The sequence below is a fragment of the Branchiostoma belcheri genome, unplaced genomic scaffold (genome assembly GCF_001625305.1).
Source record: "Branchiostoma belcheri isolate BF01 breed outbred unplaced genomic scaffold, Haploidv18h27 scaffold138, whole genome shotgun sequence".
Taxonomy (NCBI): domain Eukaryota; kingdom Metazoa; phylum Chordata; class Leptocardii; order Amphioxiformes; family Branchiostomatidae; genus Branchiostoma; species Branchiostoma belcheri.
The window spans coordinates 736,459-750,599 of record NW_017802802.1 but is presented as its reverse complement, the minus strand read 5'-3'; the positions used below and the strand labels follow the sequence as shown (position 1 = coordinate 750,599).

The 14,141-nt window shown below is 44.4% G+C and overlaps 1 protein-coding gene across 1 annotated transcript in view; it reads right to left on the bottom strand.

The window, feature by feature from the left end:
• The window catches only part of LOC109464385 (thrombospondin-3-like), a gene marked incomplete at its 3' end in the record, with an annotated part of 16,122 nt that extends 6,441 nt beyond the window's left edge, over window positions 1-9,681 (bottom strand). Inside the window, exons 1-4 of the mRNA XM_019761333.1 lie at window positions 9,485-9,681; window positions 9,218-9,299; window positions 2,903-3,026; window positions 1,733-1,914 (exon numbers count right to left, since the gene is read on the bottom strand). Of these exons, the coding sequence (XP_019616892.1) occupies window positions 1,733-1,914; window positions 2,903-3,026; window positions 9,218-9,281 (370 nt within the window). The remainder of the gene's footprint in view (window positions 1-1,732; window positions 1,915-2,902; window positions 3,027-9,217; window positions 9,300-9,484) is intronic.
• Window positions 9,682-14,141: the final 4,460 nt, after the last annotated feature.

The following is a 14,141-nucleotide window of genomic DNA, read 5'->3' as shown; positions in this document are numbered from 1 at the left end:
GTAGAATGTCCTTGGATACACTTGACCTGAATTAAGAACTAATATCATAGAAAAATGACGTTTTCCTTTTTATTTACTTCAATTTTCACAAGGATCGAGGTTCATACGAACCAATCACGTTTTATTTGGGGTTATTATATTATAAGGGACTGTAAAGGCAGATGTTTGTTTTACTTGGACTTGAAAACTTGTAAAGTTTATGATTGTACCCATAACTTTTTGTTACGTTTGGGGATCATTCACAAGGAAGCCTGTTCCATAGGGGTGTAGTTCCAGGAAGGAAGCTTTCAGCGTGGAACTTCCTCCTGAGAGATGGAGTATTGAGGAAGAAAGAGTGATTTGCCTCCGTAGTGGTAAAACGTGTCCTGGCCGCGCCGAGAAAGATCGAAGTTTGTTTACTCCTTATTTGTGTATCACAATCTGCGCTTTAGACAGGGAGTCTCCTAAACTTGGTTTTGACCACAAACCACCCCCGAACTAATGTATAGGTAGAGGTACAGCAACTGCCAATGTCATCTAGACGAAACACATCCACCAAATTTAAAAGCTCCCTGCCAACTGGCAGGCTCTACAGACCGGAACCAATTCCGCTGACAGGCGGACAGACGTGGGCTCAGCCTCCGCCCGTCGGTACTGATCAGACACGGGTAGTTCAATAACGTTGTGCAACTATCTACCCCTTTTTCTCACACCGTCTTGGCACACAGGGTAGTCTCCACTAGATTCCCCATGATTTGCAGGCTGACTAAATAGTAGAAATCAGCCTAAAGAGGGATATTATTGGTCAGGTTTCTGGCCACGGAGGCACATTGCACCTTCTAGTTGTAAAGTTCTATGGCCGGCTAACTCCCTTGGCCATTACAATTACACATAATATCCCGTTTTAGGCGCTAGGCCGAATTATTAATATTCAGGCTGCAAAAGAGGCTGGTACAGACTACACAAGGTACGGCTGCAATGGATGGGAGATAGCTATAGAAGACTAGACTTCATCAATTCGTCTGTTTCGTAAGGTTTGATCCAACTACTAAGCCTGGATGGAAGGCCTACACGGACCAGCTCCTCGGGTCCATGGCTAACATGCTCTGCTCCCAAGGAAATTTTACAGTAGCGCCCCTTGTACGCTGACATGTACTGTATTGTACGTGTGTCAGGCATCATCCTCTTTGCGCAATACCCCACTGTATACAGTTGCCTGTCCAACAGAACGTTTGAATTTCCTTCCACAGTGCACACTGGCACCTGCTGAAGATGACCGTCAAGTTAATCAGCCAATCAGTCCACATGTGGTTCTTGTATCCGGCGGCGAGCGATGCCTTCATGTCTACAATTACCCCAGACAACCGTACACTTACGCAATTTGGAGTCCTTATCAACACGTTTCAGTCGATAGGGTCTAACCTGAAGAGAAGACTTTGAAGTCGTGACAATGGGCAAGGATTGCCGTCTCATAAGGAGATAAGGAAGTCACAAAGTACTACAACCCTGTTAACCTCTCAAAACCCACACAGAGAATTGTTCTCATCAAGAGCTTTCGGCCAGCCACTCTGGTCCTCCTCAGTAGACTGACCCAGTGAGACTTGTCACGTGACAAGCCTCACTGGGTCAGTCTACTGAGGAAGACCAGAGTGACTGGTCGAAAGCTCCAGGTGAGAACAATTCTTTGTGTTGCATCAAAAGTTTTAACTTTAAACATAACTTGTATATGAGACGTCTATTGAGCTTCCCTTACCTTTATTTGTCTTGCCATTTAAGACGACGTCTAAGTACTGTCTGTGACCTTCCACGGCGTACACGCCGAAAAGCACGCCGGTAGTTTTCGGGGCCATCTTGACATTGGCCATGACGAAGACGTCATTTCCGGTATCCACGCCCCTCATGAGCTGGGTGAAGTACGTCCGGTTTGCTACCAAGCTGCAGGGAAGGGCAGATACCACTATTAGGTTTGGCCATCGAAGGCTATAGTTAAATACACTGAAACAAGGACTGATAAAAGTACTATCCCACATTTCAATCTCAACGATTCCTCTGCAACAGAGAGCCACAAGGGTCTGCCTCCCAAATATACAAAGAAAATAGGTGGTTGACCAGCTCAAACTCCAACAACAGCTGACAACAGTAAAAAAAAACCTACTTTTGACCTGATTTTTCTCATGTATTCATCCGCTCCTGGCGGACCTCATCACTCAGGTCTGTTATTATGCCCAGGAGTATGGAACAAAACTTGACTAAAGTAGGGAAATCTAGACCCTAACTGTTCCCTCTAGTCCAAAAGTCTCCAGCCTGGACCAACATTTTCAAGAGAAAAAGGGGTTTTCAAAGATATTAACTAGCAATACAATGGCCGGAAGGCACAAATGCAACAGGTGGTTTATTGAAATAGAGGGACATTTTAATCATATTAAAAAAAACGCGATTTGTGACAACTGATTTTTTGTAAGCACTTTACACCTGGCACTGTTGAAAGAATTGAGTAAGGCCATGTTGCTTTGACTATATGGATGACATCCTCTGGGAACCCCAAAATTGATGCGAGCGCGCGAGTAAAGAAAATTCAACAAAACAAAAGTTGCCTTCATTATGAAATCTACGTGATCATGAAGGTTGATCAAATGACGAAACATACAGAGTATGCATGGTATGGCAGATAATAGACTTTTCATTTTCATTTCTTCACATTTTGTTCTTTTCCTTTGGAATTGATTTTGGCATTCTGCGATATTAGTATCGTTTTCCGATCTTTTTTTTTCAATTTATGGCATGTATTTGCTCATTTTGTAGCTGCTTTGTACGATTTACAGTATGGTCGAAAACTGTTTTTTTTTTGGAAACGGACGAAGATTCATGCGCGTGCCTCATCCATATAATCAAATCAACATGGCCTAAGGATCGTGCACGGTACCTTGGCACGCGGGTTCCGTCGAAGCTGTAAGCATATCCAACGTCCGGAGCAAAACCCTTGGTCACCGTCACTCCATTCGGCAGAGATCCGTGCTTTTGGGGCAGCGTGTCCAGCAAGTCGATTTCTGTCAACAAGAAAGTTAAGATCGCAAGTTTTTTTTTATTCCAACATGTAATCACCAGACGTGGTGACGGCACACTCAAGTTTTTTCAACTTATATTAATGCCGCCACCAACACAGGGGACAAATACATGGCAGGACAGTACTCATTTTCACCTGAGCTAAGTGAGGAAAGTCGTGTAAAGTGCCTTTCCCAAGGGCACAAGATCGGTGGCATGTCAGAACTCGAACCCGGGACTCTTAGTTCCGAGTCGCGCACTCTGCCGCTACGCCACACGACCCCACTCATCGCAAGTTGTAAGATGGCATTTCATAATGTTAAGTTAATGACATTGAAAAAGGTAGCTGGCCTTGAATGAAGACTTAATAGAGAGATCATAGTTAACTAAAATAAGGCAAGGGAACAATGAAATAATTAGAGTTCCGAGGAAAGTCGCTAGGGCGCCCAAAATCTATTCGTTTCTTCCTCCAAGTTACCAAACCCTACCCGCATGTCAAATATGATAATGATTCATCTTTGCCTTCTCGAGTTATTCACGCACACACACACACACACACACACACACACACACACACACACACACACACACACACACACACACACACACACACACACACACACACACACACTCACACACATAGAGAGAGGGGGGAGACGAAAACATAACCTTCTTGTCGAATGTAATATTATTACATTCGACAAGAAGGTTAAAAGGCAATGAAACAACGTTATTTCCTCACATCATGTGTGCTATGGACCTGAAATAGTCTTCTATATATTTCAGTCCAGCTGATGTATTTCCTTTCTCCTGAGGAGTTGTGGGTAACCAGGAAACAAGGTCATGACCTTGGCGCCGACCTAGGGTAACCCCGAGTCCCGCTAAACCTGAGGAAACGGCAGGGCACTTCCGGCACATGCCGAAGACAGCGGGCCAGCCTGATTACCAAACCTGTGGTAGCCTGGGTGCCAGACTGTTGCCAGGGGCAGGCTGGCTCCGAAAATTTTACGACAGACCAAGGAGCTTCAGAACGCCCTTGGATAGACCTGCCCTTAGATAGACTCTGTCTCGAGAGGTAAATTAGACCCCCAGGTGCTGGGATCGGGCCTTGTGGCTTCCCCCAACCGAAGGGAGTGCTGTGTCGAACGGGGGTCTGGCAAATAGGCTATTTCTCCGGGCGGAAATGGTAACTCGGGCGTCCAATTTGAAAAAATTGGAAAAAAAACCAAGCAAATTTTGTTGCCTTCTGACAGTGGTAACCATGCCGAAATTGGGCAAACATGTCTGTTTTCGCCCGCTCGCTTTAGATTTTGAGTCTGCGGAGGATGTCATCTATAAAATTTACTTGCTGTGGCCTAGAGGGCCAGTAGTACCGTCGTTCGCCTTCCGTCTTTCTCAGAATATCTTGGATTGATATTGTTCAGGAATTGACAGAGGATGTGCTGGCAGTGCTGCAAAGCTACAAAACAGATGAAGACGTTACTGCTGCTCATTTAGAAATTATCATACTTTTTGGCCTACGCCTAGCTATGAGGCAAGGCAGAGTCCAACAAATGTACCATTGTCCTTGATGGCATACATTACACGTACACCATATGTTAATAACGTTCCTAATGCAACTAGACAAACCTTCCATCGAAAAACATACCTGTTCTTTTACCTCTACTATAACTGAAAAGCGAGGAGAACTAGTAAATGATAGTTTCAATTTGTATCCTCAGTTAACTGTATCTGTTTCTGTTCATTATGTTTTGTTGTGACCTGCAATTTATAGCTCAGTGTGGCAAAAATGTGCAAGATTAGCAAGAAAGGTCGTCATTCAGTGACCACATGCAAACCTGAAACTAAAAGTCTACAGCGACTAGACGTGGGTGGCCTCCAGCTATAGCGGTCCAGTTTAATCAACGGTCATATCGGATGTAGGAATGGTGTCATTCACTACCGGTAATGGACTCTTGATACATTGACCTGGAATTTCGTAATAGCCTGGACAATGTTTTTTTAGAAGTGTTTGTCTATTAGGCCATGTTGATTTGATGTTATGGATGACATCCTCTGGGAACCCCAAAATCGATGCGCGCGTGCGAATAAAAAAGTTTTGAAAAAAAAAGTAGTTTTATTTTTGTGAAACGTTCCTTGTTACGTTGGTTATTCACTATGCACAACTGATTTTGTATGATTTCAGATAACCAGTATTTTATGATTTATTACTAGATCTAGTATCTGCTAATTTGGGTTCATATATAATCAAATAGTACCTGGTTTCATTGCCTTCACTACAGACTGTATTTTGATTTACAACTTTACAGATCGTAAATCGTGTCATTAAATGCATCCAATGCAATTTCAGGGAAACAAAACAAAAAATATGACATTGACATTAACTGCAGTTTCTTAGCACACTTTCGTCATCATTTCATACTTCAAGCGTTTGAGATAGCCCCAAAACAAACCATGTGATGAGTCCCTTTATTTTAGGGGTACCACCCATAAATAGCTAGAACCAGCCTACGATACAAAACAAGCAACAGTTTTCCGTCAGATATCAATATGCTATGGGATAGGGTTGATCAAATTTACTACATTGAAGGAATGGCCAGAAAATTGACGGGTTTGCCGCCCTGAAATATTGCATTGGATGCCTTTAAGACCAGAAAATAAATGGTTTCAAGGCAGAGCAGTGACCCAGGGCGACAGGAGCTGTCATAGGCTGTGTAGGACCTCACATCCACAGGGGAAGTCGAGTTTCAGTTCCCATGAAACTTTGTCCCTCCCTAGGAGAATTACGCCTTTTCGGGGGCCAATTAAAGCGGGCTCTGGCACGTCTGATCGCGGTGAGTCTGTGTTCTCCTGGCCCCGAAGTCACCCCGTGATTCACGCGATTTCTCGCAAATGCCAGGCAACAGCGAAGAATCTTTTTATCACTGTCAAACTTGGGCGCAGATGTCTGAAACCAGAGCCTCGAATTTCCTTCTGTGTGTCAAAGGCGTTTAGGCAGAGATTTTTATCATTGCATATTTACATTATGATTCCTACGACAATCATACGTTATGGTGGAGGAGGGGTTTATGTGTTCCTTGGTCTAGCAGCCTACTAGATGGAGAGATAAATCACAAGTCTCCAAAGGCTAATGGCTCTCTAAAACTTTAGCACCGCGAGCTACTTTTATGGATTTTATGGAAGGCTTCCAAAATCTTATCCACCACCTGAAGCTTTAAACGTCTGTCATATATATAGTTCAGTTTAACTCCAGAAATGAGTTCTACGCACTCCCCCTCGTTCGTGGGGACATTTTACATGTTCTGAGACGGCCGTGGTCGTTCCAGATCGCTTTGTTCGAACCTGCCTCTGGACTTTCAGAGGTCACAAGTCACAGATTAGAGGACAGGAGGTGAGCTCCCCCCACAACACAACTGTTTCCAGATGGAGTAGGGATGAGCTCGAGCCGAGAGAACCGCCGCTCGTGGCACCGCGGCTCGTGGCACCGCCGCTCGTGCCACCGGAAATTGGAATGTCACATTAAAGAGATGGGGGACATAAAACTTTGCTTGGGGTCACCGCACTGTGGGGTCACCGAGTTGATTAAGCACACTGGTGGTAAGATACACATCAGATGAAACTGTGGGTACTGCGTAGATGTCGGAGTCAAGTTCTATTCTAGAAGTTTTTCTCGTCGAAAAGAGACAGCATTTTGAATTTCCGCCCCTCGTGGCGTTTTTTTTTATAAGGCATTAGGGGCGTGGCTCTTTGGGTTAATTAAGCACACTGGTGTTAATATGGGTATCAAATATAACAGTACGGGTACTGTGGAGTTGGTAAAGAGTTCTACTCTTAAAGCCTTCCTCGTCGAAAAGAGACAGCGTTTAGAACTTCCGCCTCTCGTGGCAGTTCCCATTATGAGACATTTGGGGCGTGCACGTGGCTCTTTGGGTTAATTAAACACACTGGTGTTACGATGGGTATCAGATATAACAGTGCGGGTACCGTAGAAAGGAGAAAGCCAAAAAGTTGTATTCTAAAAGTCTTTCTCCTTGAAAAGAGACAGCATTTGTAATTTCCGCCTCTCGTGGCAGTTTCCATTATAAGACATTGGAGGCGTGGCTCTTTGGGTTAATTAAGCACACTGGTGTTAATATTGGTATCACATATAACAGTACGGGTACTGTGGAGTTGGTAAAGCAAAAAAGTTGTATTCTAAAAGTCTTTCTCCTTGAAAAGAGACAGCGTTTTGAATGTCCGCCTCTCGTGGCAGTTCCACATTATAAGACATTGGAGGCGTGGCTCTTTGGGTTAATTAAGCACACTGGTGTTAATATTGGTATCAAATATAACAGTACGGGTACTGTGGAGTTGAGAAAACCAAAAGGTTTTATTCTAAAAGTCCTTGCCCTCGAAAAGAGACAGCATTTTGAATTTCCGCCTCTCGTGGCAGTTTTCCATTATGACGGACTTTGGACTCCAGCCCGACTAAGGACCCCTCCCGTAAAACATATTAAACTCAGATGGTCTTGTTTGCCCAACTGGTATAGAGACCAGGGCCAAATAGACAGGGTCAGACAGCATTTTGAATTTCATCCTCTCGTGGCAGTTTCCATTATGACTTAACTATGCCGGACTTTGGACTCCAGCCCGACTAGGCACTAAGGACCCCTTCCGTTAATGTTATCTCAGGTGGTCTTTTTAGCCCAACTCGTGTATGGAGACCAGGGCCTTGTGATACAGGCATTTATTGTTTTGTTTCTATGATTCCATAACTAAATATTCTTGCTATGTACAGCAATGCAGTCAGTAGCGGGGATAATCCATGTACTGACAGTCTACAGCCTGTCAATAGCAGGAAAAAATCCCGCGGGTGGTCGACGCCATCTTGGTTTGACGGCATTATAGAACCGCCGCTCGTGCCAGTGCCGCGAGCCGCGGTGGCATATTAAGCGGTTTTCCAAACCGAGGCTACCGGCTCGTGACGCGAGACCATCCCAGATGTCCAGATGTGGCTACTGTACTACGTCACCCCCACTACCTCCTCAAATAGACCGTTCTGCATCGTTCTTAGCCTGGTATCCAGTCTATCGTGGTTGGCGTAGGCTGTCTTCGGGGCTCTGATAGTTTTCACCCGTCCAGCTCAACAGGCCCCCTGGTGTTCGAGTTTAGTACGCGGTGAGGCAAATTGAAGTACCTCCCGGGGAACCTAGCTGAGTCGGGCGGGGAAGAGCTTCCGCTGCCCCGCCGAGGAGAACCCGCCCCAACCGCGATAGACTGGAGCCCAGGCTACACCGTTCTTTAGCTGATGGACTACGGCCAGGGTGAATGTCATCTTGAGGTCACCGCGATTCTGTCGTCGCCCGCGGCGGGCTGGCCTGCCTGGCAGGGCAGTCGGGTTTAAGCCCGTTTTAATTTTACCAGCATGAAGAAGTTTACAGATGGGAAGGGTTCAAGGTTGTTTATAGGATACAATTCCGTCCTTTTCCCATTTGGCAACCAGACAAGAGACGAGCTTTGGAAAGATCAATAGACAAAAAGGCCTGGAAACTAGTATCACCGAAGTAAACGTAGGGATTGAAGCTCCGGAAGCACACACGGCTTCTTCTATCTCTCTCTACTCAAACTTCACTGTAAAGCAGACCAATATTTCAATCAAACGAATCGGCCCACATGTAGCACTATTCTACTGTACTCTAGCTTAAAAGTGTCCTTTAACGTTGAAATTGCCCACAGTGTACGTAACTTGTGTGCGACTGGTCTATGTGAACATTGGGGAAATACTCCACAGGAGGCACCGTGCTGAAGGACTGATGTCCTTGGGGAGTTTACCTAGGCTAAACGCGGAGAAAAGAATTCTTTCTTCTTTCCGTGAGAGCTAGAGAAGAGCCGGTTCGTCGCACAGGGCTACAGTTTGGCCCAAATCGCCAGGTACGGGCTCTGCGTACCCGCTGATACGTCTAGACAAGACGACTTGTGGAGAAAAATTATCCAAACAGAAGAAAGTGGGAAACGTTGCACATCTAGATCGTTTTCTGCATCATTTGCAACACTTACCCAGTTATGGTTCTGTGGTTAGCACATATTTCACCAAAATGAACCACAAGATATAGAGCGCGGGCAGAGGAAGGCAAATTTCAGAACCGTCCAGTTCAGTGCTAGTTCCCCGGTGCCCTTATAAAACGCCCCACAGACCCAAGTTCATGTGGCCACTTACCGGTAACTCTGCCGACGCTCGAGCAGACCAGAGCCACGAGGACGATGGCGAGTGTGGGGAGCATTTTGTCGTTCTGTTATGGCTGGGAAGAAAGAGAACGGGCGCCAAGTCAGAGAGAGAGAGAGCGAAAAAAAATGGACAAGCAAAGTTTGCAGCGAACTCTCCATGGGAGACCCAACATCAACATAGAAAAACAAACAACGGTTTGTGGAGTGACTGCTCGTCAAAAAAACGGCTTCCCCCAAGTCAAGGGATAAAAACTCGTACCTGTGCTTGGTTCACTTCGCCTGTGGACCGGCCACACTGCGAGGGTGAGGGCGATGGGTTGAGTGGAGAGACCGGTCACGGAGGAGCCTTATAAAAAAGTGTGCTTATGTGTGAGTAGGTGCCAAGTCCTGCGCGGCGTTTGGAGCGGTGTGAGGCGGCTGGTAGTGTCAGCTGCTCCGGGGTACGACCGTCGGGGGGCCGGCTGTCAAGCAGGATTGATTAGGGCACCGACGCCTGGGGTACGAAGGACGAAAACGACAAAATTTGTGCTCAACGAAGGAATTGAATTCAACAGAGAAGGGACTAATTTCAACAGAGAATGAGCTAAATTCAACAGCGAAGGGGCTGTGCTCAGCGAACGTCCTGTGCTCAGCGAACGCACTGTGCTCAGCGAAGGGGCTGTGCTCAGCGAAGGCGCTGTGTTCAGCGAAGGCGCTGTGCTCAGCGAAGGGGCTGTGTTCAGCGAACGCACTGTGCTCAGCGAAGGGCTGTGTTCAGCGAATGCGCCGTGTTCAACGAAGGAGCTGTGCTCAGCGAACGCACTGTGCTCAGCGAAGGCGCTGTGCTCAGCGAAGGGGCTGAGCTCAGCGAAGGACCTGTGCTCGGTGCACCGTGGAGGCGCTGTGCTTTAGCGAAGGGACTGTGCTCTGAGTGTTGATGCCCTAACATCCCTAATTGTAGAAGATATCGCACAATTTTTTTTTCCTTGTCCAATCAGGCCCGACAGTCCTACAATTTATCCGACAGTCCTGCAATTTATGCAACAACCGGATTCAAAATAACAATCATGAACTTTCAACTTCAAGATGATTGTTATAAAATAGAGGAATGAATGACGACCTTTATTGGGCATTTCGCCACCCTTATAGTATATGTCACAACAAATCAAGACAAGACGAACAGATACATATACACAGTCTATTTGTATTTGTAAATCTTGGAGAGTGTTTTGGTTTATTACGGCCCCACGCACTATGAATGATACATACAGTGCAGTACTCTCCAAGCAGAGGTTTGGGTTTGGGGTTATTTTTGTTCGTTTTTAATTTTAGCCTTTTTTTATCGGGGTTTCTTTTTTGCACTGGAATTTCTTTTCACCCAAAAAGAACCTCGTTAAAAAGCCTACAAACACGCAAAATAACCCAAAACCCAAACCTCTGCTTGGGGAGTAACAGTGCAGCCCTTCTGGCTTCTCCTAACTGTTTTACTGGCTCCTTGGAGCTAGCTCTACGCACTATGAAAACATATACATGGATCACGTCACTTCAAAAAAAGTACCGCATTCCAGAATGATATAGCTTGGCTTAGATCCGTTATCCGCATTTGTAAATCTTGGATGATAGTGTTTTGGTTTTACGGCCCCACTCACTGTGATTGATACATACAGTGCAGCCACTCTAGCTTATAGAGCTGTTTTACACGCATTGACTGTACTATACTTATTAAGTGTTTTTGAAGGTGACGCGAACCATGTGTTTGTATTCATACTACGTGGGATATCCCAAACTTGTCGTGTGCTCTCCATGGCGTTTGGCGTAGGAAAGCTGTTTGACATCTTGTAATTTGTATCAAGATGACTTTAGTGATTGTGTTTCTAGAAAATTCAATTCCGTATAAAAGCGTAAAAGTTGTCACAAGTCCTTGGTTGTCAAAAGACCCACCCTAATCCAAAGCTCGAAATCACCTAATGACCTTTGTCAACCGCTTAGGGACGATTGGCACAGAGGTGCGATTTCCTGCATTCCGCACGAGTCTCAGCATGAGAACAATAGCGGTTCATTGACAATCAGATAACAGCATATTGAATAAATAAAAAACTCGTAAAAAGTTTACTAATATTATATATAATAGTAAATTCCAGTGTTGGCAGCGTACGTGTCTGGTAAGAATCTTCTTTGGTTGGTGTTTCATTGTAGCAAAGGTAAAAGATGGTCTTGTGTCGTAAGAAAACAACCCCCTTGTACAAAGGAATGTATCAGACCGAAGCACCATGAAAAGCACGAGACCATGGTCTCTGTTTAGTACAATGGTTTGGGCGATCCCACGCAGGATGACTACAAACACATGGCTCGCGTCACCTTCAAAACACTTTAGTACAGTCAACTAAAACAAGAGGTCGAAAGGTTTGCACTGTGTGTATTATTCACAGCAAGTACATTATACATTCTGTACAGTGTCCTTTTGTTCATAGTTAGTGGGGCCGTAAACCCTATCATCCAAAATTTACAAATGCGGATAACCGATCTAAGCCAAGCTATATCATTTTGGAATGCGGTACTTTTTCTGAAGTGACGTGATCCATGTATAAAGCGTAAGAGCTAGCTCCAAGGAGCCAGTAAAACAGTTAGGAGAAGCCAGCTGGGAGAAGCCAGAAGGGCTACACTGTTACTCTCCAAGCAGAGGTTTGGGTTTTGGGTTATTTGCGTGTTTGTAGGCTTTTTAACGAGGTTCTTTTTGGGTGAAAAGAAATTCCAGTGCAAAAAAGAAACCCCGATAAAAAAAGGCTAAAATTAAAAACGAACAAAAAATAACCCCAAACCCAAACCTCTGCTTGGAGAGTACTGCACTGTATGTATCATTCATAGTGCGTGGGGCCGTAATAAACCAAAACACTCTCCAAGATTTACAAATACAAATAGACTGTGTATATGTATCTGTTCGTCTTGTCTTGATTTGTTGTGACCTATACTAAGGGTGGCGAAATGCCCAATAAAGGTCGTCATTCATTCCTCTATTTTATAACAATCATCTTGAAGTTGAAAGTTCATGATTGTTATTTTGAATCCGGTTGTTGCATAAATTGCAGGACTGTCGGATAAATTGTAGGACTGTCGGGCCTGATTGGACAAGGAAAAAAAATTGTGCGATATCTTCTACAATTAGGGATGTTAGGGCATCAACACTCAGAGCACAGTCCCTTCGCTAAAGCACAGCGCCTCCACGGTGCACCGAGCACAGGTCCTTCGCTGAGCTCAGCCCCTTCGTTGAACACGGCGCATTCGCTGAACACAGCCCCTTCGCTGAGCACAGTGCGTTCGCTGAACACAGCCCCTTCGCTGAGCACAGCGCCTTCGCTGAGCACAGTACGTTCGCTGAGCACAGCCCCTTCGCTGAGCACAGTGCGTTCGCTGAGCACAGGACGTTCGCTGAGCACAGCCCCTTCGCTGTTGAATTTAGCTCATTCTCTGTTGAAATTAGTCCCTTCTCTGTTGAATTCAATTCCTTCGTTGAGCACAAATTTTGTCGTTTTCGTCCTTCGTACTGGGGACACCGCGGGATGAGGAATCGGAAAAGGGAGGGGAGATCCGGGTCGCTGTACATCTGCTTCGCGAGCTAAAGGATATCTTTTGCATAATAGTTAATATCTACAGGAATTTCATATAATGATAAAAGAAAAATGGTATGAAGCTAAATATTACACACATTTTGATTTTATTATAATTAATTATATAATATATTATATAATTATTTTTATTATAATATATTATATAATTAATTACTTTTTTTATTAATTTATTATAATTAGTTATAACTAATTCTGGAAGTGTCATACAATGCATACGGTTGTTATGGGAATATGTCAACGCTATTTTACACTGATGGCATCGATGGTAGCTGAGACATATCGTGGAAATGATTTTTTTATCGAACATTTTTAGACCTTTTTCAAAATCTGTAATTTTTTCCCTCCAATGTTACATTTGACCCCAAAGTTTACTTGTAGTCTATTTGAACGGTAACTTATAGAGTTATGTATAGTAACTTTAAAAAGTGTGACGTTTGGTATGGCATGCATGCATATGATCCCATTGACAAATTGTACAATTGACGAATAAAACACTGAAGAACGATCTCATATAATGTGTATAATATTAAAGTAGATCGTTTTCCAGACGGCTCGGTCCCGTTTTTGTGAATGCAAGTATCTACTGTGCATATTTTACATTAAAGGTCTCAGATATGAACTTGAAGTTCTTTGCTCAGACTAAAGGTATGCCAGGGGTGCCAGAGTATGCAGTGCAATTTTACGGTATATAGTGCAATTTTACGGAATATAGTGCAATTCTACGGAACACTGCACAGTGCAATACTGAGCCATTTTACGGAATACAGTGCAATCGTATTAGTATAAAGTATACGACTGTCGTAAACTTTTACGGAATACAGTGCGATCGTATTAGTATACAGAGCAATTTTACGGAATACAGTGCAATTACTAGTAAAATTGCACTGTATTCCGTAAAATTGCACTCTATTCCGTAAAATTGCACTCTATTCCGTAAAGTTGCACTGTATACTCAGTGACTCTGGCACCCCTGTATGCGCTCCCATTGAAACTTTGAAGCTTACATTTTTGCTAATTGCAGGAAAGAGTGGGAGGGCGCGGCGCCTCTACTGGGACCCCGGCCAGACGAGACGGGATCATTACCGTGATTAAAGAAGCGGAATTTTAAGGTTTATCAGGAAACGATTAGGTAAATCTGGAGATAACCCTGCGGCCGAATCGTCTTGTTGACGGAAATGAGTCCGTCTTGGCAGACTTGATACAGACACTGAACATCTGGTATACACGTACTCTCCAAGCAGAGGTAGGGTCGCTCGGTATTTTGGCAGTATTTTCGCGTTTTTAATACGTCTTTCTACTTTTACGGTCTTT